General features: G+C 34.5%; 3 protein-coding genes across 5 annotated transcripts in view; 1 reads left to right on the top strand and 2 right to left on the bottom strand.

Annotated features, from left to right (window-relative positions):
* Positions 1-1,129, bottom strand: part of b3glcta (beta 3-glucosyltransferase a) — a 74,451-nt gene extending 73,322 nt beyond the window's left edge. Inside the window, exon 1 of one of the 2 annotated variants that reach the window (XM_052616281.1) lies at positions 23-1,129. In XM_052616281.1, the coding sequence (XP_052472241.1) occupies positions 23-86 (64 nt within the window). In that variant the 5' untranslated portion in view covers positions 87-1,129. The remainder of the gene's footprint in view (positions 1-22) is intronic. The other variant, XM_052616279.1, reaches the window with a different exon arrangement.
* A 15-nt stretch (positions 1,130-1,144) lies between these two features.
* hsph1 (heat shock 105/110 protein 1) lies at positions 1,145-13,807 on the top strand. 2 transcript variants are annotated; one of them, XM_052616278.1, is made up of 18 exons: positions 1,145-1,480; positions 1,749-1,806; positions 1,896-2,036; positions 5,398-5,520; positions 5,891-5,965; positions 6,051-6,184; positions 6,271-6,515; positions 7,490-7,718; positions 8,246-8,352; positions 8,493-8,626; positions 8,741-8,940; positions 10,012-10,116; positions 10,332-10,469; positions 11,246-11,371; positions 11,679-11,786; positions 12,140-12,259; positions 12,554-12,715; positions 12,900-13,807. In XM_052616278.1, the coding sequence occupies exons 5-18, from the start codon at positions 5,947-5,949 to the stop codon at positions 13,074-13,076; spliced, it is 2,004 nt and encodes a 667-aa protein (XP_052472238.1). In that variant the 5' UTR covers positions 1,145-1,480; positions 1,749-1,806; positions 1,896-2,036; positions 5,398-5,520; positions 5,891-5,946; the 3' UTR covers positions 13,077-13,807. The 2 variants fall into 2 exon arrangements, with proteins under 2 accessions (XP_052472238.1, XP_052472237.1); XM_052616277.1 differs by having other exon boundaries at positions 5,866-5,965.
* Positions 13,808-16,372: 2,565 nt separating this feature from the next.
* Positions 16,373-22,779, bottom strand: wdr95 (WD40 repeat domain 95). Its single transcript, XM_052616155.1, is given in 11 exon segments — positions 16,373-16,663; positions 16,822-16,872; positions 16,874-16,971; positions 18,000-18,084; positions 18,921-18,994; positions 18,996-19,126; positions 20,505-20,594; positions 20,909-20,993; positions 21,133-21,361; positions 21,883-21,950; positions 22,732-22,779. Coding segments are annotated over 11 exon segments (1,101 nt in total). The 3' UTR covers positions 16,373-16,521.
* Positions 22,780-23,818: the final 1,039 nt, after the last annotated feature.

Below are 23,818 nucleotides of genomic sequence, written 5' to 3'. Positions count from 1 at the left end.
TGCTGTTAAGAGAGATACTTACCGAGCGACCAAAGCAAGAAATATCGGGCAACACTGTATCCGTTTTGAGAGTTTTTGGAAAGCATAGTAGGAAGAAGCGCGGGCTGCCAGCTCGCTGTAAATGTGCTGTAGCAGAGGGTTTGCACTGAATCTGATGCTGTATCCAACACTGCTGTGCGAGCTGATCATTGCCCAGCTTTGTTTTGCGAGGACATTTCCTGTTGAAAGCGCGTCTCAGCTGCGCTCTCTAGTGGCCACATCGCTAACTACTACAAAAGGGGCAGTGCTTCTGTGATATTGCAGAACAAGCGTGATTAAAATGTTTTTATAGGGATAGTTCACAAAATTTGATAATCCAACAACAGAACAGCTTCATTCACTTTAAATGAAATAAAGCAAAAGATGACAGGACGCGTAAACGATCATACTTTAGCTTCAGTCGTGAAATAAACTTTAAAATGTTAACCTGAATCCCACTTTCGATCACAAACCCAATATATTACATAAAAACGCAATCTTACAGAAATACTGAATGGTATATTGTTATATAATATTTAGATTAATTACATTTCAAACTGTCGCGGCTATCACCCTTTAGCCTACATTTATGAAGTGTTTTCTTCTCGTGAAATATGTGAACTGACACGGAAATATATAACTTAACTGGTCCATTTAAGAACAATGTTATAACGTAGAATTAAAAAAAGTAAACGTTCGACCCTCCGAACCACATTAAACTCCTTGCCAAATAAACGATTCAGTTGTTAGATTTGTGAGAACTGACACTGAAATGTTAAACTAACGTTAATCGATTTGAAAACACATTTTAAAAAGTGAACATTTGTATGACCACACCACTAAATGTGTCTAGATAATGATAAAATGACTAGAAATCAGATTCGTTCAACGTAAGAATATTGAACTGTGGTCATTTGAAAGAAAATATAGAATAAAAAAAAATAATAATAAAAAGTAAACAGTCGCGACAAACAAATAACGTTAATACATCTCTAGATGCCTTTAAAATATACTGGAGATCATACATTTGTGTTTTTAATCCTTATAGCGTAATCTAGTAACGTTACGGTTACCACAGCAACTTCACCCGACGCTCCGAGCTCTGAACTGCGCCGAAAGCTCTGGAAGTGTCTACGCAATCACACCGCGCGGGTTGGACCGACCAGGGCCGCCGCTGCTGCGGTTGGAAGTTTCTCGAAAATTCGCTGAAAAGGGATATAAATGGGTCGCGCGTAGCCTAACGTTTCCTAAACTGTGCGCGCGCTCTCGATAACCGACAGTGACCGGACAGACGGGTTTGTTTATTGTTTTTTCGGACCTGAACGCACCGCTCGGCGCCCGGAGGAGAGTCCAGGATGGCCGTCGTGGGCTTTGATGTGGGATACCAGAATTGCTGTATTGCTGTGGTCAAAAGCGGAGGAATTGAGACGGCGTCCAATGAATTTACGGACAGATGCACGCCGTGAGTGGATGATGTGTTTGCTAATTGTATAAACAGATAAACCTTTAATTTCATATATCTTCTGTGTATCAGATGAATATATTGCTATTCAACGTGTGAATACACCTTAACTGAAAGTCAAGTAACGTTACAATAATCATTACAGTCTAGTTGCATGTTTCCTCTTTTCATACACTTTTCAGTGTCATTCTGAAACGTGTGCATGTGAGCTACAATCTGTCATTCGAATCCCCTTAGAAGCTTAATATGCTTGAACATTTTCTTTTAGAGCTGTTGTATCATTTAATTCAAAGAACAGGACCATTGGTAATGCTGCAAAAAACCAGGTAGGCTTTCCTATTCTCATCTGTGATGATCATGAATGAAGCAAAAGTGTGCTATATATTACCCATTCATATGTTTTTACCTGTTCTAGATGATAACCAATACTGCCAGCACAGTCTCTCATTTTAAGAGACTACATGGCAGATTGTTTCAGGATCGTTCTGTGCAAGCATAGAAGGCTTGTTTACCATATGAGCTGGTACCACTAAATGATGGGAAGGTTGGAGTCAAGGTAAACACTGTGTTCATTATTCCCATTAATGTATCATTACATGATTTACAAATCTCCTCTGCAGTGAATGGGTGCTGTCAAATTGACAGTCCAAACATAAATGATAAAGATATTTCAATAATCCACTAGTAATTGACACTACATCAGTCCATCAATTAATATCTTGTAAATTAAAAAGATATCAAATATGACTAAGCAAAATATATGAGTGCTCTATCCATAATGATGCTTTCTCCAGGGAAAAATTTCAGGTTGAATCAGGAGAGAAATATGCACAGATCAAAAAAAAAAAAAAAACTGCTTAAACCAGTTTGAAAAAAAATTGAAATTTTGGTTTTTGATGTGAGAGGACAACATGGGGATGGACTTTTTCACTGGAGGAAGCATTATTGTGAATGATGGACTCATATTTTGATCAGAAGCAAAGGTTTTAAAGTTAAAATGCCTTTATGGATTTTTTTCTTCCAAACGCACAGATTTTCACTTCTTAAGGCATTAATTGATAGCTTTCAGTCATGTGAGCGTCAAAACATCCATAGAACTGCAGCACAAGCCTGTCGATTTTCTATCTGTTGCAGTCCAAAAAAATATTTAGATCATCTCTCAAAAGATTAAAACAAAGATATGTGAACAAAATGCAAGCTTGGCCATTAGCAATCACCCACCGCAATATTTCAATCACTAAAAACAGCGTGACATTCTAAAACGTTTAATGGGAAAACGCTTTAAAATGGTCATATAAAAAAGATCAAATTTTATTATTGCTGATGCGTGCTTTATGCAAGCAAACAAATGAGCCCAGAATTTGAACACAATGCGCTAAATGGTTGAGTGTCTTATTTATGGGAAAACAGTTCATATTAAACTTTGGGCATTGCGTTTATATTCTGGGTTCATCTGCTTGCCTGGACGAATTATGCATCATCAATAAGGTGTATACTGAATTTGGCCTTTAAAGATCGTTAAATCGTAAAAATAACTGGCAGTCAGTGGAGGAAAGACTCGTTTTGGCCTCCATGTGGGCAGTCCTTTTAATGGTGGGGCATTACATGAAAACTCTCAATTGATGGACCGGAGTCATGTGGATAACTGTAATGTTTTTATCAGCTATTTGGACTCTCATTCTGACATCACATATTTCCTGCAGAGGATCCATCCTGAGGATGAATACATTTTCAGCACTTTCAGCAAATTTTCATTTTTTAGTGATTGACAATGCAATTGTGATGCACATTTTGTTAGTAGAGCCGGTTCTGTAATCAGCAGTAAATCATCACTTGCTTTCAGATGGAGCAGCATTTACTACACCGAAGAACCGTGATTCACTGATAAGTTGTGCAAAAATCGTAGATGATTTAATGCACGATTACGAAAATTTAAGAAATTATTCACAATAATGACAGCTGTTTGTATAGTTTTTCAATGAACTACGGCTCTGTGTAGTAAATGCTGCTCGATCTTAAAGCATGTGGAAATAGTTTTTCAATGAACTACGGCTCTGTGTAGTAAATGCTGCTCGATCTTAAAGCATGTGGAAATACCACATTTAATAACATCTTTGCTCACTTCATTACGGAAGTTCTAAGAGGCAATGCATTATAATTTTTTCCCTTGTTTTCTCATTATAACGACTTAATTTTCTCGTTATCTCGACAAAACGAAAGTTTGTTCTCTCGTTATAACTATTATTATATATTATATATTATATATATATATATATATATATATATATATATATATATATATATTATATACATATATATATATATATGTTATAATATTTCATAGTATTCTAAGCAGTGATAAAGACATTGCATATAAAATCATATTAACCACATTTTGTCATAGTCCTATGTTTATTAGTCAGGCTGAATCAATGAAAGCAGTTAAATCTCAAAAACCTGGAAGCGAGTTAGCATTTTAGCACTTCTGGTTTAATTGTCCCAGAGTCAATGAGTTTTTTTAATGGTATTTTGGTTAAATACCCAAAAAAAAGGTCTGTGGTTCACACAGGCTCAAGATACTTTCACATTTTATTCTATGACATAAAACACATAAGTTAAACCCCACACTGTTGTTTTTTTTTTTTTTTTTAACTGATAGGTTGCTAACAAGTTGCTAAATGTGACTACATGGCACCGTCTGAGACATTAAACATCACCAAGCCAAACAGTTTATCAATTTACAGTATTTTCCGGTAGTATAATTTGTAATACAGTTAACTGTAAAATAGCCAATTAATAGTTTCCCGGATTTTTATGTTGACAATGTTTTTTTGTTATGCCCTGAAATCCAACAGAAGTTGTTTTAAACTCGTTTTATCACTTTCCTACTGATGCAGAGACTCAGGGTTCGTAAGGTAAACTGTTATGATTATTCCATGAACACCACATTTATAGGCTTAGTCACGGTTAAAGTGAAACTTTAACGATGCATAGTGCTTAATGTCACGTTAAATTTTAATGTTTAAGGTTGGCCACATGAAGCTGTTAGAAAGCATATGAGGATTTCCTAGAAGCAATGATAAAATAACATTGTGTACCCACCCTAACAAAGCTGAAATGTGGTACTTTATTTACTAAAATAAGTTTACGGTAATCTTACCATATCCTAAATCTTGATCACTCTGCTGTTATTTAATAGATTAAATGACCTAGAATTTTATTTCAATAGTACATGGAGACACGTTTTTCATTAAAATCTTCATAACAAGGATTTATTGACTTTTAATGCACCTTATTTCGAAATTTACAGATATATGTGCTTTCATATGTCCTTTAGTTATTATTATTTCATTTATTCACTATAATATTTATTATTAATGTCTAATTTCTGTTTTAATTTGGCTCTAGTTTTGTATTTATTCCAGTTTATATGAAAAGGTTTATGTAGGGTGGATTATAATTTGTATACAGAGTAAATCCTTTTCACTGAACACATTAAAAATCCGTTTGTAAAAGTTGTGAAAAGTGTGGTGTTGGTGACGCCGGAGGTGAGTGACCATGCAGGTGTAGTTCTTTTACAGACTGTTTAACTCAAGTTCTGGCGCTTTTATTTAGGCTTCAAAATTCATCAAAACTATATTTTGTGAAGATTATCTTGATGGACAAAATGTGTAAGTTTAATTTGGTTGAACAGAGCTTATGGTAACCTTCTGGTCTTTGGATGGAGATTTACTGCTGATCACAGAACCGTGCTTCACTGAAAGATATGCATGACAATCACAGCTTCTGTCGAATCACGATTTCTATTCCATTTCGATTAATCATGCAAGCCTACTTATAAGTATTTGGGATATATGTGTCATGTGGTTATTTTTGGGAGACAGTAAAAATTGTGACTTTTTCAATGTCTTGATTAGGTCATGTACCTCGACCAGGAGCATCATTTCAGCATCGAGCAGGTCACGGCTATGTTGTTGACCAAACTGAAAGACATTGCAGAAGCTAATCTGCAGAAGAAAGTGGTGGAGTGTGTCATCTCTGTACGTTTTTGCACCGGAGCTGTGAATATTACAAGAAGTCATTTATTTTCATGATATTTAATGGTTACCAGAGGCATGTACTGTACCAGAAATAGAGGCTTTTAGTTCATTAGAAATTATCCAAAAAATATTTATAGTAATGATCATGTATTATAGTAATTTTTAGCCTTGTCATGATGATATTTTAGAGAAAAGGCCTTGCTTCATTATCATACAGCAGTCTGTTTTAACCAGGGCTGTTTTAATTTGCACGTAAATCACAAATGTACAAGCCACCAATCCGATGGTTTGTTTGTTTGTTTGATTGTCATTTCTTTGGCCATACAAATATTTTGTCATGCATAGATCCCCTCATTCTTCACTGATTCAGAAAGGAAGTCTGTGCTGGATGCTGCCAAGATTGCCGGCTTGAACTGCCTGAAGCTAATGAATGACAGCACTGCAGGTATCGTTTTAATTAATCAAACTCACAACAGCAGTGTCTTTGCCACATCCGAAGCAATGTTGACAGTGTCATTTATCATTTCCAGTGGCGTTAAACTATGGCATATACAAGGAAGGTCTCCCAGGCTGTGATGAGAATCCAAAGATTGTGGCATTTGTGGACATGGGCCACTCTGCTCTCCAGGTCTCTGTTTGTGCTTTCAACAAAGGTAAACTTAAGGTGAGTCTCAGTCGAGGTCAGACGCTTGTGTAGATCTCCAACTTTTGCATTTTCACGCACATCAGTGAATGCTCTGCATTTTGCAGGTGCTGTCAACCGCCTTTGATCCTTATTTGGGAGGGAAAGACTTTGATCAGAGGCTGGTGGAATACTTCTGTGCTGAGTTTAAGTCCAAGTATAAGATGGATGTAAAGTCCAAGGCTCGAGCCATGTTGCGACTGACACAAGAGTGTGAGAAACTCAAGAAACTGATGAGCAGCAACTCCACAGACATTCTCCTCAACATTGAGTGCTTTATGGACGATAAAGATGTATGTGGGAAAATGAACCGGTATGTAAGTGTTAGACTGTTATTTAGAGCTATGAATTTTTAATGCACAATATATCTATCTGTACCATATCAGTTATTGACCAATATCATTTTTAACAAAAACGTAAGAATTTTGGCCATTCATTTACACGACAACAGCATTTTGGGAGCCTGAAAATACAAATCTTTGAAAACATGTAGTGTTACTTTACAAAGTGTCATCAGCAACTACCAATAACAAAAAATGCAGCATGAATAATACTGCATTTTTTGTAATTTTTGCAGATGCGTGTGAACAGGAATCATTTTAAATATTAAACTAAATATTAATATATTTTTTTTATTTATTTTAAGTATAGACTTTTATAATATTTTTATTGGTTCATCAGTTCTATGCATAACACGAAAATATTTATCAGGTCATCATTAGAATTCATTTTTAAATGTAAATGCAATTTCACAAAGAACAACATTTTGTGTTCATACTGTACATTATAATGTCATGGTCAAAATAATTTGTCGAATTTAAAAAAAATTTTTTTATATCTGCTATTTATTGGTTACAGACATGAAAATATTTATCATCTTATTTGTATAATTCATAATATCTGTGCATCCCTACTACATTCATAAAGCTGTTCTTATTTTATAAATAATCAAATATTTATAAATGTAATATTTATCTTATATTGGGAGCCACCTTTTCCACGTACCGTTAAATAATGCACATAAACACAAGCTTGTATTCTAATGTTTTCCCAACCACAAATTATGAAATCTAAGAGTCCCCTGCTTTTGTTTTGTAACATGCATATCTATGCATATATGTATAACATATCTGTCTACACCTATCATATTTATTTGCAGCTAAATGCATGTCTATATTGTTGACATTGCAGAACTGCACTTGGGCACTTTGCGCGTGACAATCGCATGCTATATATCGCCCATCCCTACTAAGAAGTCACAAGTGAATGCCTTTCTCTTCCACACAGGGCCAAATTTGAGGAGCTGTGTGCTGACCTGATTGACAGAGTGACAGTTCCTCTGATGACGGCTGTAGAACAGGCTCAAGTGCGACTTCAGGACATCAGTGCTGTGGAGATTGTAGGGGGAGCCACGCGGATCCCTGCTGTAAAGGCCCAGATCAGTAAGTTGTTCAAGAAGGATGTGAGCACTACATTAAATGCCGACGAAGCAGTGGCCAGAGGCTGTGCATTACAGGTAAGTGCAAGTTTTTTTTTTTGTATTATTGTTTTATTATATTATTATATAATAAATTATATTATATTATTGTGAAATAATATTTAATATTTTAATATAATTTGAAATATAATTTATTCTTCTTATGGTAAAGCTGTGTTATTAGTAGCAATTACTCCAGTCTTCAATGTCCCATGATCCTTCAGAAATCATTTTAATATGCAGATTTGGTCAAACACATATTATCACAGTCGAAAACAGTTATGCTGCCTTTTGTTTTTTCATAATTCTTTGAATAGAAATCTCAAACAAATATTTATATGAAATAATATCTTTTGTAAATTCAAAATTTTCTGTCATTTTATCAATTTAATGTTCTTGCTGAAGACAACTAAAATCTAACGGACCCCAAACTTCTGAATAGTAGTGTGTCTTGAGGCATATTGCATACTATATTTTGCAGCATGTGAAAATGGTGTTAATCTATACAAAAATAAAATGTTGATTGCATGAAAAATGAATGTGTTGTATAATGTTTTTTTCCATAGTGTGCCATGCTGTCTCCTGCATTCAGAGTGCGAGACTTCTCTATCACCGATGCTATCCCTTTCCCTGTTTCTCTTTCCTGGACCAGTGAAGCGGATGAAGGCATATCGTAAGCCTCTCAGCTAGCTACTTTATATCAGAACCAACCACATGCAAACATGTTTTTTGGTTTAACACCACATATCTGCTTGCATAGGCTATACTCCGCATCTCATACTAATGCACCTCTTACTTGTCTGCACCTTCCAGCTGTTATGAGATATTTGGCAGAAATCATCCCTGTCCATCGGCCAAAATGATCACGTTTTACAGGAGCAAGCCTTTTGTTCTGGAAGCGTTTTATTCGGATCTGACATCTCTGCCCTTTCCTGAGGCGAAGATTGGTGAGAATCAAGAGGTTTTCCTTCAGGCTATAGAAGCATTTATATTGCGGTATACAGATGATACTGATATCATATTTTGAATGTTAATTAATTCTGTGTAAAATGCTTTCACAGCTGAATATAAAGTGCAGAACATTCAACCTCAGGCAAATGGAGAAAAAGCAAAGTTGAAAGTAAAAGTTCAAGTAAACGCAAGTGGTATATTCAGCGTGAGCTCAGCTACTATGGTCCTGAGGGTCAGCGCAAACGAATCTGAATCCACAGAAATAAATGAGATTTACAGTCATGATGGCTCTGATGATATTAACATAGAGGTGAGTACCACATTATGCTTGTTTCATAATTGTGAATGTTCTAACAGGAAAAGCTAATTAATGTGTCATAATTCTTGTCATCTTTTTTTAATATATTTTCTTTCTCAGATGTTATTCAGTCATTAACAAGGGGATCCAATATAATATATTCTATAGATTTTTTTTTTTTAATGTAAAATGGTTCTATATGTAGATGTCAAGAAAAACTGTCAAAAGAGCTTAGATTAATAAATTCAGAAACATTAAGTAATGCTACACAGGGACTATAACTATCACATAACAGTTTCAAATTAATTTTAGGTAAGACTGTAATATTGCATATTGAAAACCCTGGTTTTGTTTTAATTGATTTCTTTAGTTTCACATTTAATTTAAAACACATTCATACCTCAAACATAATAAAAAATAAATAAAGACTGCTATACAAGGACTATAATTAGCACACAACAGCTTCAAATATATTTTGGGAAAGACTAATATTTTGCAAACCATGTTACAGTCAGATGTTATTCAGTTTTAACAAGAGTGAGTTGTATTATATTCTGTTTTTTTTTTTTTTTTTTTTTTTTTTTTTGCTTTGTCTATACAAGTAAATTACAATAAATGGTTAACAGAGCTTAGTTTTACAACAACAATAAACTAAGGACTGCTATATAAGGATGGTAACACACGACAGCATTTGCATATGTTGTGAACCAGGAAAATCTCTTCAAGTAATTCAACCACTTACTTTAATTTACGTAAAAATCGAAAAACCCATTAGAAAATCCAGAGGGAACGCAAGTGAATTAGCTTTCCAGGGTGCTCTACAAATTGACATTATTTCTGAACAGCTATATTCAAGCTTTTAGTAATAAAAGTGATGGGGGAGGGGATAAAAAATAAATTAAGTTTACAATACTATAGCTTGGATAATAAATGCGTTTTTCCTCGTTTTGCTTTATGTGATAAATAACATTGACTACCGGGGTTTCTATGAGGGTGACAGTGGGCGATTGGCTCCTTGATGTGATGCACTAATATAATTGTGTAGGAATGTAACTATCAGCTCCCTGGGACTGTGATTTCTAGGACAAGATACAGGAGGCAAATATTCAGCTCTCGGTAGACAAAGAAAACCTGCCAAAAGCACAGTGTCCCCCCATGGAAAAAGAGCAGAATCAAACAGATGCAAATGTAAGTGAGCTACAGTACATCTCTCACTTACTGCTTTCTCAATACATTTAGCTTTATCTGTGCATATCAAACAGTAATGTTGATGTGTATCTAGTTTATGTAAAAAATTGTTATTCGTGTCACATCTTGTGAAATATCTTAAACTGTACTGTATTTGTGTCAGTTTGTCTGACTGCCACACCATTATCCTAACAGACGTCATCTGTTCTTCACAGATGAATGGAGAAGTTAACAATCACCCCCCTGATGCTAAAAAAGCCAAGATGAAGGTCAAGCATGTTGTTCTGCCCATTGAGGAGACGTTTATCCAGCAGTTACCAAAGGATCGCCTCAGCAATTACATGGAGCAGGAGGTACTGTTGAATAAACTTTTGCTTAACATCATTTGTATGCATCAAAAAAGTCTACAAATCTGGCATTTCAAATATAAATTAGGCTATTTATTTGACCAAAGAACACAGTTATTTAAAAAATAACTGTTCTTAATATGAATATAAGTCATTACTCCAGTCTTCAGTATCACATGATCCTTTATAAATCTTTTTAATATTCGGATTTGAATATTTTTTTATTGAATATTTTTATTTGAAATACAAATTGTTCTTTAATGTAAAAAATATGATTTCTAATTTAAATAAATCATCTTTTGAAAGGTATTTAAACTCATTTGAAAGGACTTCAAGACTAAAATCTAAAACCTTTATGAATTTCTAATGAATTAAACAACGATCACATTGTTATGATAACACAATTCATAATTAAATAAGCTGTATTAAATTTGAATAAAATCTCAATCTAAGCACTTTTTGGAGTGGTCTCAGACTTTTAAAAACCCACTCTAAATATACAACAGTTTTACTGATGAAAGCAAAATAAATATTTTTTAGTATGAGATTGTTTCAGTAAATGTTGATGTCAAATAATGTTTCAAAAGCTGTGATAGATATTTTGTTAGCCTTGGAAGTGTGATTTTTTTTTTTTTTTTTTTTTTTTTTTTGTATATTGACAATACATGAAGCCATAAACCTGAATAAAGACATTCTGGTAGAGTTTTGAATATCAAAGCTATTTTTAAAAAAAAAAGCCATCAGTCATTCTCACTTAAATCCCTCTTTTTCTTTCCTAACAGAGCAAAATGATACAGCAAGACTGCCAGGAGAAAGAACGTAACAACGCTAAAAATGCAGTCGAGGAGAATGTTTATTACTACAAACACAAGCTGGAGGGCCCCTATCAGACATTTATAAATGCTCAAGTAATGTATCTTCCGTGCAGCTTTTCCCAGATAACACAGCATTACCTGTAGAGTGACAAGTAATCTATTTAGCTCACAGGGACTGTTATCCACATACAGTAATTTATTCATAGCGTTCGTTAATATTTTCATGTTTCAGAAGCCTGGTCCTGATTGCTGAATCTCTGAAGGCCATTTTCAGTTCATGCATAAATGAAATGAACTCTCATTCATTTAAATTAGTTAGTAGTTCATATGAGCTCTGCAGCTGAATGGACCACATATCTAAATGCAGCATAAAACAAACGCTTTATTTTCTTCTCTCCAGGACCATCAGGCGTTCTCCGAGCTTTTAAATGGCACGGAGAACTGGCTGTACGAAGAGGGAGCAGACCAAGATAAGCAGACGTACATTAACAAGCTGGAAGAAATACATGTGAGTCATTCGTCCTCAAACCCATTTGATCATAGGTTAGCCTTTGTGTGCCACGACAAATTGATTTTGTGTTCTCTAAGAGATAACCGGACTCGTACACAGCGATAGGTTTCACATTAAGCTCCGTTTGATGTGTGGCCACAGTTTTATGTTTTAATTGACTCGCGCTGTCTTGACAGCTTGCAGCCTTTGGGATGGCATGCGCTTCCCTTAAAGGCTAAGAGTCGTTTGTGTAGCTTTCAAAAGCCCTCTGTTGCACTTTAGGAAGAGCTCTAATTGGTTGCTGTGCACTGCACAAATACATTCATGCTGACAAACAGTTATGTATTAAAGCCTTTTGTTTTATTCAACAGAAACTGGGTAAACCTGTGCAAAACCGATACCAGGAGTCTATACAGAGACCTAAAATGTTCGAGGAGCTGTCATCCAAAATACAAAGCTACATGACTATTATGGAGGAGTATAAGAATGGAGTAAGAATTAACTTTCTCTCTAATTTTCTTTGTCATATCACATCTTATTTGAATCAGTAATGCTCTGCAAGGCACATCCCTATAAAAAAAACCATGGTATACTTTTGTAATGCACTTCAATATACTGTAAGTTTTAAATCCATTTTAAAGGTATAGTTCAGCTTCAGTTGCTGGTTGGTGCCCATTGACTTTCCCCCGATACTATAGAAGTCAATGGGGACCAGCAACTGAAAATGAACTATCCCTATGTGTGTTTTAAGTGTGTTGTAATATATTGCAAACTTTGTCTCTCAGAGTGACAGTTACTGTCATATTGACGCCATGGACATGGACAAGGTCAGAGTGTGTGTTGAAGATACACAAGTGTGGATGACAAACACAAAGAATTTTCAGGATAAACGCACATCTGATCAGGAACCTGCCATACACAGCACTCAGATCAAGGAGAAATTACAGGTGAGGAAAGACCAAAGTGGAGAGAGCAATTACAAGTTTGTATTTTTTTTATTTAATATAAAATTCATAACAAAACAGGACTTTGAAAGTAATTTCAATTAATGAGCATTTTATTATACCCAGTTTATAATAAATTCAACTTTATTTGCAATAGTATTTCATATTTTCTTCAATATTTCTCCAGGTACTCAACCACATTTGTGAGGAGATAGTTTCCAAACCCAAGCCCAGAGTTGACTCTCCCATGGATGACAACATTTCACCAGATCAGCCACACAACAAAAAAAGCCCAGAAGATGTGACGATGGAATACACAGATTTTGTTCAAAATGAAGCCAAAAACAGCCATATCAATATTTAGCAGCTTATCATTTTGGTAATGCAATATGGCTAGATTTGTATTTAATGTGTTTGCTGGTGCATCATTCAGTCATATAAACCAGTAAATGAAGCATTTTGTTTCTTGTATTTAATGTTAAGAGGCACATTTAAAGAATGTTTCTTATGTTCAGAATGATAAAATTTTTGTGCACTTTTAGTTCATCTTCATGTAGCATCTATATTTAAATACTTAAAGCTACACTGTTTTTCTCAACAATTTCAGTCTGGTCTCAAAGCTGTCCAAATAAATAGAACCGCAGTTCTGTTGTCAAAAACATGAAATATGTTGAAATGCTTTAATAGCTGTTTTAGATAAAGAAATTAATAGATGTAGATGTAATATCTGTCAACAATACTGAGAGAACTGCTTAGTATTACGGTATTACTGCACTGAATAAAAGAAAACTCCTACTGAAACCGTGGCTTTAAACAAAGTGAAAGCTTGCAATATCTGAAATGGATGTACAAGTGCTGCTGCTATACCCTTGACTGTGCCGCTTTATTTTCGCTGTGCATTCAATAGAATATGTCGTTAAATTCACTATTTATTTATAGCACATACTGACAGCTATATCTGTGCAGGTGGAGATGCTCCAGCAGTCTTTGTAAATTTTGTTGATGCACAGAATTGATGTTTGTTCCTTTGTGTTGTGCCTAAAACTTTTGCTGCAAGTTTGAAATCACAAAATAAACACCTCTGCAAATTTCTAAGCCAAGCTTTTTAAAGAGTTACTCATTCTCATTTTGTTTTAAACCTCTATGATTTTCTTCTGTGGAACAAAAAAGATATATCAAATGTTTTGGACCCCACCAATGTCCACTCTATGAACCGTTTTAACATTCTTCAAAGTTAGTAGTTTTTATTAACATGAAGGTAAGTAAATTAAGACAGAATTTTCATTTTTGGGTAAACTATAAAAATTTTTAATAATTAAACCCTTAAAATGAAAATAAACATTGAAAGTGCATGTTTTTAAATCATGAGGTCATATCTAAAGAAAAAAACAATTCTCTACTCCTTTGATATCACTACTATAGAATTTATTTGGCCTTGTCCTAGTGTCCTCATCTTAGCGCCCTTTATTTACTTTGAAGTGACTATTCTTCTGCATTTTTGGATATGAATGAATCAGTCTTTCTGAGGGATAGATCTGGTCTTTCACATGTTGCTGAGGTAACAATAAGATCCGAGTCCTTCAAAGTGTTGTAGTCCCTGAGACCCGTTCTGTTAACGTGTTTTAATATAGCATGGCGCTGTCTGCAGCCCAAAAGAATGGAGAATATCCATTTTGTTATTTCTTATTCAGAACACTTCGTCTACATCTAGCTGTGTGTGTAGTCTTTTGTTTTCTTTTTTTTTTTTGTATTAAATTCTGACCTCCAGCCAGGCTCAGACAACAGGAGTCGTTTGCTCCATCTTCGACATCTTTATCATTGAGGATTGATGGAGGGTCAATTTCATCAATGTGGGCATCCAACTGCAATTAGAGTACATTGGGACGGTTTTAGAAGCCAGATTTTCATCTCGAAAACACCACCTGAGCCATTAGTGGGAAAAACAGCTTTATCCTTCAACCACACAAGGCTTCATCCAAATTTACCCTACTGTTTATGTTTTCAGTTTTCTCAGAGTTCAACACATCTGACAGACTGATCTCGTTAACAAACCTTTGCCCTTTCACTAGTAGAATAAGTCTTAAATGTAACATTTAATATAGCTACAGTGAAGAGAGTGAGATCTGTTTTATGTTATATTAAATCTTCCTCTACCACTGAAAAAAAGGAAAAAATCAAGGTACCCTGAACACTTTATACAGAATTGACAAAAGATGAGAGGGGAAATTCTGAAATAAAAATTAGATACGTTTTCTCCAGTGGTGTCATAATTATGCATTTAGGGTATCTTTTTCCACAAAGCTCAGATTCTCTTTTTCTAAAGTGAAAAAAAAGCTCTTGTAAAATATGCAAAAATTGACTGTCAGAAAGTAATGTAGGAATAAACCACACCAAACAGCACTTTTGAGGAGGGAGGTACACTGAAGTAAATGAAATATGGAAATGGAGTGAACAGCAATAAAGGCGAGAGTACCGGGGGAAGAAACAGGTCATGGCAGTCAACCATTTTATGAGAGCCATCTGGGGAATTACGCTGATATAAGATAAGGTCGTGAGAGAAGCAGGCTGGTCACTTTATACTCACCAAGTAAATTTCAGTCCTGCGGCCCCAACCGACAGAAATCACAAATCTGCCAAAACAAATAAAAGAGGGAATCAGGCAAAAAATGAGGGGGATGATATCCATGAAGATTATGGCACTCACAGACAGGACAGATTCACGCATTCCGTGTCAGATAGGCGCAGTCACAAATCTCAGCACATCTTCCATCTGGGAAAACATAATGCAAGGCGCTTTGCTTCACAACTGCTTTATAGGGATTGTGAGAAAATTTCTACGGTACACTGAATAATCAGTCATACTCAAGTGCAGAGAAAATCAATCAAATGCACAATAAGAGCTATGAGACATTATTGACCTCTGCTGAGGATCTTCACACACTGGCCATTGTTGAAGATCCACATCTTAAGGCAGCCGTAGTTAAAACACTACTTTTAGAAAAGAGGGACTGTTTCTGTCCTAGTCCATGTAGGACCAAACTTGCAGAAATTAAAATAAGTAAATAAATACGTGTAATAGTAGTAAAATAAATAAAGGAATATTTTTTTCCCTTTATTATTTATTTTCTGTATTTAACTATTTAAAGTTTTCATTCTTTTTATCAATCTGTACCCATACATATTTATTTGTTCCTCATGAACAGCTATCATATGGCTATATAAGAAAAGGAAATCATTTTAACTACTTGCATAGTTTATGTATGTTTAGGGTCAGTAAGATTTTATGAAGAAATTTAAATGTTCATTCAGCAAAGACACGTTCATCAAAAAATACTGATTTTTTTTTTTTTTTTTTATCACAGTTGCCACAAAAGTATTAAGCAGCAACTGTTGCTTAAACCGTTTTCAGTATTGATAATAATAATGAATGTTTCTTGAGCACCAAATCAATAAAGGTAAAATTTCTGAAAGATTGTGCGACACTGAAAACTTATGATTGCTGAATAAATTACCTTTTAAAATATATTCTAATCGAAAACAATTACTTTAAATTTAAATAATATTTCACAAATATTATTATTTGTACTGTATTTTTGATCAAATAAATGCAGCTTTGTGAGGAGAGACTTTTTTCAAAACCATTAAACCCCAAACTTTTCAACTGTAGTGTATCAAATGTTGTCTTTATTATAGCTTCATGATAAACTGTCTATAAGAAACTGATATCCAATCATTCAATCATCTTGAAACAAATTGTGTGAATTTTAAAAGATCAACCTATGAGTATGAAAGACATTGTATATGCTTTCTCAATGTGTTTCACACATATACTTCTCAAAACCACTCACCGATGCCTCAGAACAGCTCACCACCTACCTAAACTCCTCACTGTATCCACAGCACAACACTGGCTCTTTATGGGACACAGTCTGACTGCCTTTAGGCTGTGGTCTACAACAGATGGAATATGGAAGGAAAAAGGATGCAGAATGCATGACAACTGATGATGAATATAACGTGATGATAATTCTAACTATACAGATAACCTAACACCTCATAACCAAAAGGATACTTAAAACAGAATTTGAAATATTCATTAGATATCATACTTTGTTTGAAGGGATAGTAAGGCGAAGGAATCTGAGGCAATGTATAACCCCTGCAGCGGAAGAGTGGAGGCACGCAGACAACTCTCCCTGGATCTGACTTGCTTTTGGATGTGCAGTAAACAGACATGTCTGATCCTTAATATGCCATATCTAAAAGAAAAGTAATAGTATCATTCAAAAATAAAATATTGTCATATTTATGTTGCACTGCTCTGTTCCTCTGATTAAAGGAATATTTCACAGGAAATGTAAATTCTGTCATCATTTACTTACCTTCATGTTGTTCCAAGCCCGAATGACCCTCTTTCTAATGTCAAAAATAAAAAGAACAATATCCTGCCCAATTAACGTTTTCAAAATAATCAAAGTAAAGGAGGACTGGGGCTGTCAAGCTGTGAAAACGATTCATATGCATCACAGAAGCATTATAAAAGTGATGCATATGAATTGCACATCATATTGCAAGTCTTCTAAATAGCTTTGTATGATGAAAAGACCAGATCTGTCTGATTCATGAACATTTTAACAACTGTTGTTTAGTAAACTGGATCAACTGATTTATAGAAGAAGAAAAATACCTTCATGGATCTTTTTTCTTTTTTCGAAGAACCATTGACATTGATTAAATCCTTTCCATTTCATGAATGTTTCTTTATAGTGGAAAAAAGGTTGTTGTTGTTGTTGTTTGTTTTTAATATTATATAACATGATTTACCAAAAGGTTCTTTGGAGAACCTAAAATGTTTTTTCTTTGGCATCACTGTGAAAACCCTTTGGGACCTTTATTGTTAAGAGTGTACTTTCTAATAAAGGAATGACTTTAAAGACTTTTTACAGTGCATATGTACTTGACTCCTATGGGTCATTTTTGTATTGTTTTTATGATTTCGGAGCTTGACAGCCCCCGTCCTTATTCACATTCATTATACTGAAAAGAGTGATAAGGATATGCTTTAAAATTCCCCTTTTGTGTTCAGGATATAGATAAAAGAATGTCATATGGCTTTAGAATACGTTAATAGACAAGTGGTGCAATGCTGCATTCATTTTTTCTGATTATGAACATCCAGAAAAACACTGTGGCTGAGTATAACGCCTGTTGTTTGTTATTTGTTTTTCAGATCAATACGTTTTCTAGCATTCAGATTTGAATTGTGAGTAATGAATTCATTTCTCACCTTAGCGGTGTTGTCTGCGGAGACTGAGGCAGTACAGAGGTAGGAAACAGGGGCGGTGTGACCTTTCAAAATCCCGGTTGGTTTTCTGCCATTTCAAAATGTTAATAGCCTGGCATAAAACATCAGTATTTGAACACACAGTATCATAAGTGTGTATTTCATATTCTCTTAAATAACAGAAAAGCAGTTGTCCAGAAGAATAACCCTTGTGATTAACCCTTGTGCAGTGTAATTCGGTGTACCCAGCCAAAAATGACCGGTCTTTTAAAAAAAGCTAGTAAATCTCTCATCGTGCAATATTATCTTGGATTCTTGGATCTAATGTGCATAACAGCGTTGCCAAATCCATTTTTTTCTGCCGAATTTATTAGAGATTATTAAGATTATTTTATAATGTTGCCATGGGTTGTTTTTTTTCAATGGGTTGAAGTGAACCACCCTGATCTCCGGAACATAATTTTGACTGAGGAGGACCCCTGCGGAATGAAATTTTAATTGCCAGTTTCTTCCAGAACATGACTGGGATAGTTTTGATTGTGATTATAGTAGCAATTGGCTGGTTTTGTTATGCAGACTTGGCAACCCTGGTGAATTAACTCAGATAATTGAGATCTATGATCAATCAGTTCCCAAAAAATAAAAAGTAAATACAAAACCTGTGCTAATTAAAAGAAAACAAGTTGCCTTGACAAAAATATTTATTCCAAGAGCATAATGAGAGATTTACAAACAATTTTTTGTGGCCGGCCATTTTTGACTGTGAACACCACAAGTGTAACAAGGAGGGAAGTTTTTATACCTTACCAGAATAAAAAAAACCTCTCTGTATCAAAATAACTAGAACACTACATGACGGTTAAAAGAACTGAAATCATAGAGATGCCAGTTTATGAAGACGATATCATCAGGTATAAGGCACACCAAGGGATGTATGGCATCCACATGGGCAACAGCTTGTCCGTCCCACCGGTGAAAAAAAGATTTCAATTCTTACACCAAGTCAAAGTTCGTGACTCCTTTAGGAATGGTGAAGTTCTTCTGTGCAACTTTCGTAGATTTTCCCTCTCCACACACTTCTGTTTTCTCTCTCATCTGCTCTTGCATGTAGGTTGATGGATGAATGCTTCCTAATTAAAAACAGATTGTCAAACATCCATACACCCATATCAACTCTAACAGATCCCAGCTGACAGATTCCGAACCCTTTCCCCTCTTTCTGAGTCACGGTGTGTTATTCAAATAAGTTTATCCAGAGCTTCATTACATGGAAAGCTTTGACAGATCTCTCTTCTGGCATTAAACATGCAAGACGCCACAGTTGCTATTTTCTTCCTTCTGCAATGTTAAACAGACTTCACTCAGAAAGAAGTGAGAAAGCAAGGCACACTATTTTCTACACACTCCTCTGTGAATTTGAATGTCTAGTTCATATTTCATCCTAAAATCAACAGTAAAAAATGTCAATTAAAATTTAGCATAAATAAAATGAACCCTATTTTTAAGATTATTAAGATGTTTTGCTCTGTGATGTTATTTTTATTCAACTATGATTATTCTCATTATCATAGTGTGCCTATATGTTTTTCTTTTGCTTGTATTTCTCACTATTGTAATACAATAATGAGGGAAAGAATGTGCTTAACTGTCATAATGTCACAGTGTAAAAAAAAGAATAAAAGAAGCTTACATTACTAAAAAATAATACACAAAGGACTGTCCAGGCCATTTATAGGCCTGTTTGGTTTTTGTTTATGTTGTAATTAGAATAAACATTTAATTTATGGCCTGGACTGCAAATAAGGTAAAAATCATAAACAGTAAGCAAGGTCATAAAATATTCTTAACATGTCAGTTTTCATTCACATATCTGCTCTCCAGAGATCAGTATCAGTTTACTAATTAATTTATTCATTAAATTATGATCTGGACATTTTGCATGATTTGCTCCTGTAATTTTGTTTTACGAAACTGCACATGCAAAATGAGTATTATTTAAAAAAAAAACTTGTTTTCCTCAGCTTCTCAATGACAGATTTCATTAGCAGGATGTTCACACAGCCCTAGATTGGCAAAAGCTTTGAGATTAAACAGATAAATTGTATTATATGAAATTCATATTGGACTGAATACGTTTACTTACCTGAGTATCACCATATACAATGATACATTCATCGGTTTAATCTCAAAGCTTTTGGCACTCTAGGGCTGTGTGCACATCCTGACAAAACAGGAGATTATTTTTTATTTACAAGGAAAGCAAACATGGAAATATCATCAAAGAAAGTACTGTGCTCTTGTTCTTAAATATTTAATTACAAAAAAAAATGTATGAGCCGACATAACGTAACCTTCTTATTTCAAACCTAATGTAATGTTGTCTAATATTATGTTAAATTGTAAATGCAAAGCTGATAATGTGCTTTTTTATAAAAATAAAAAAAAACTGAAAACATTGAACATTAATTAAAACACTATAAACTAATAAGAAAAAATGTTGGCGTCTGCCCACCAGTAATAAAGGCACAGTTTCTAGAAGACTCAACTGACAGCAAGGCTCCAAAGTGGAAAGCTCAAAAAACTGAACCTCTCTGGATCTGTAAAGTAGGAAAAGAGATGCTGTTTAGACTGGCTGAGGTTGAGATCAGATTTGGCTGTTGTAAAATCAGTAAGTTTTTCCTAAGATCACTATAAAGTTGCATAACTGTACTTTTGTGTAGAAGAGCAGTCTGCTCCAAGGGATTTGTCCCTATAATAACTGTAGGTTGCTTTGCATAAATAGAGTCTTCATTTTCATCTTTCATCTTCATTTAAACTAGCATGCCATGAGCAAAAATCTTGCTTAGAAGGTTATGTACACTACAGTCCATAATAAAGACTGTAAAAATAAATGTATTTTTAGAGAAGTTTACCTGTTCCAATAATCAGTTTGTTATAGTCAGGCGTTGGCACAAAATCAGCAGCCCATTTAGATTTTCGACCAATGGATCTCTCAGACTGCATATAGAAACAGAAAAAAGATTCAAATAAAATAGTGTGTCCTTAAAATGTAAAAAGCAGAACCTCAAAACGTTACGTAAAAAAAAAAAAAAAAAAAAAAATAGTGAAAAGATTCCAGGTTGTAAAAGTAACCTACAAACACATTCTTCTTGTTCTTCAAATAAAGCTTGGGGGTCCAGAAGCTAACAACCCCATCTTCTCTAAGAGTCACAACGCTGCCATTAGGAGGGAAGCGGATTCTCAGAACGGGCTCCCTGTGGTTTAGAGACTTGACGATAGCTGGAAATATGAAGGCTGCAATCTTACTGCGATGCACAGTCTCTTTCTCCTCTTTGTTTTCCAGGTATACGTATGTGTAGAACTTAGTCTAAAAGAAAAGGTGGAACACTTAAATAGACTTTAATAAAATTTGGTGTGGAAGTGTATTCAGTATTTTATGGTAAATGTTATATTCTGTTAAATGAGTCTTATTCACTAACCATGCAACCACACATATTTGTGACTAAAACCTATGCGAGAATGCTTTAATTTCTAAATTAAACATTAACTGTAGGATAATGCAACATTTGAATATTAATATTATAATACTATAAAAAATAAAATGGTGGTATGGATTCATTACGTTACAAGCTTGGAAATTTGAAATAAATTGAAGTGTGAACTAAACTTCAGTCATGTTTACTATTTGACAAGGTTGGTTAGCCGTTTTTATGCACAATTATATCAGTATTTAAGGTTAGTGAATGAGATTCATTTCAGCAACTTGCTCAAAGTTTTTTTCAAGTGCAAAAACTCAGCTCCAAAAATTAGCATTTAACAAATTGTCTCTTCATCTATTAAACAAGAGAAAGTTTGAGATTTCAAGGGGATAAAGTGAATTATTCATAACCCCTCGATTTTGCCATCGCCGGTGTAATCGATCTTCATGAATAGCTGTTGAATCTGGGAATCTTTCTGTGAGATTTCGAAAAGTGTTAGGCCAAGGAAATGGGTGGAAAGACGGTGAGAGAGAGAAAAGATGTACAATCACATGATAAAATGGACACCATCATCTCAATCTATATTGGACAGTAAAAATAAATTAAACAAAAGTTATTAAAGGATTTGAAATAGGATTCTAATGGTTTGAAGGAGCATGTATAAAATGAGCAATTCTCAATTTGAGAACTACAGAGAGAATTAACAGAGATTAACATCAAAGAGTTACTGTATGGTGGATAATTCAACAGTATAAATCGACAAGTGTTGTTTGGCATTAAAATGCTAGGACATAAAAATGCTTATTGAAGATTAAATGGCTTGTCAACACAACATATGATATGGTTAAAAGCATATTAAAGATATTAAAAGATACATATACATGCTGTGACATACTTAAAGTTGATGCTCTGTGGTCTGTTTAGAGAATAATGAGTTTGAAAAATGCTAACCAACAAGATTAGAATTATAGGAGGGGTGGAGCCTGTTGAAGAGGGGGGTGGGGTTAAATATATTATTATATTAAATTAAAACATTATATTTGACTCTGATTTCAAATGCAACACTATGGATTTGAGGGGTATCTCAGTCCAGCTGCCCAACCCCCTCATATATCACTGTAACATTTCATTTGCATACCTTGGCTGGTGAAAGATGAAGCTGGGGCAAGTTGCCATTCAATCTAGGTGGAATATAATTGTTGGGAAATCCAGCCAAGCAGCAGATGCTGCACAAGCGTGACCTTTTGACTTTTTACCTTGAGCTCATAGGTGCCAGTAGGATCTGCTCTATGGTGTTGTCGCATGTTGACTTTAGCATTATCTCCCAGGGCGAGAGAGTGTCATCTGAGTTCTTGCCTTAAAAGCTCCCTCTCCCCTCAGTCTGCTGTCTGTACCCCACACCCTGCTTCTGGCTCAGTCCAGCAGCTCCATGCACTGGTCCAAACTCTGACAAAATACTGCAGAATTATGAATATACTGCTGAATATAATGTTTATAATTTTTGTTGTTGTTGTTTATAATAAATTTTGCATTAATTTCCCTATTCAGTATATATGTGTGTGTGTTTGTGTGTATATACTACATAATTTTTTTTTTTTTTTTTAAGTATGATTTTATTAAATATTAATTGTATTATTTTCTATATAATCAAAAGTGTTTTTTTTATTTTTACTATTTATTAATTGTATTATATTTATTTAAATAGGAACATACAAAAAATATTTGCAGAATGTTTAAGTGTCAAGTTATATCTTACTTAATAGGCCATAATTAAGGGAGAAACAACTAAATCAAATATTTAAAGATTAATAATCAGATTAAGAGCTTTAGCTATTTTTGTGTTTACTTTTGGATTATAAGAGTTCTATACAGTTCTATGTGATGAAAGATGAAATATCAGTTCTGTTATGACAAAAAAGATAACAAATACCTTGTTATACATATCATATATGTTGCATACCACTTTGTTCTGAATAAACAAAGAGAAAGTAGCAACTTCGTTTAGTTAAATTTACACCTCCTAAATTTCCTTTTGTAAAGTGAAAGCCAAGGGTGGGTTAAGTCAAATCAAATTAGAGTCAAGCAATATCTTCATATTTGTCTGTCAAAGTTAAAATGAATTATTCCTCAAGGACAAAAACTGTAGTGTTCCAGCATGGCACCAGCATTTACCATCTTCCTACTTCCCTGGCAACATCAAACACTATGAACAACAGGAATGAAACTCAAGGTCAGAAGCTGGAAAATGTCTGAATACCAATGCGGTAAAAAACATATCCTCATACCATGATGAAAGTCATGAAGCAGAACAAATTAGTCTCTGTAGCAGGAGCTGTTTCGAAG

The sequence above is a fragment of the Carassius gibelio genome, chromosome A15, assembly GCF_023724105.1.
Source record: "Carassius gibelio isolate Cgi1373 ecotype wild population from Czech Republic chromosome A15, carGib1.2-hapl.c, whole genome shotgun sequence".
NCBI classification, from domain to species: Eukaryota; Metazoa; Chordata; class Actinopteri; order Cypriniformes; family Cyprinidae; genus Carassius; species Carassius gibelio.
Note: the sequence above shows the minus strand (reverse complement) of the source record. Positions and strands in the feature narration are given on the sequence as shown.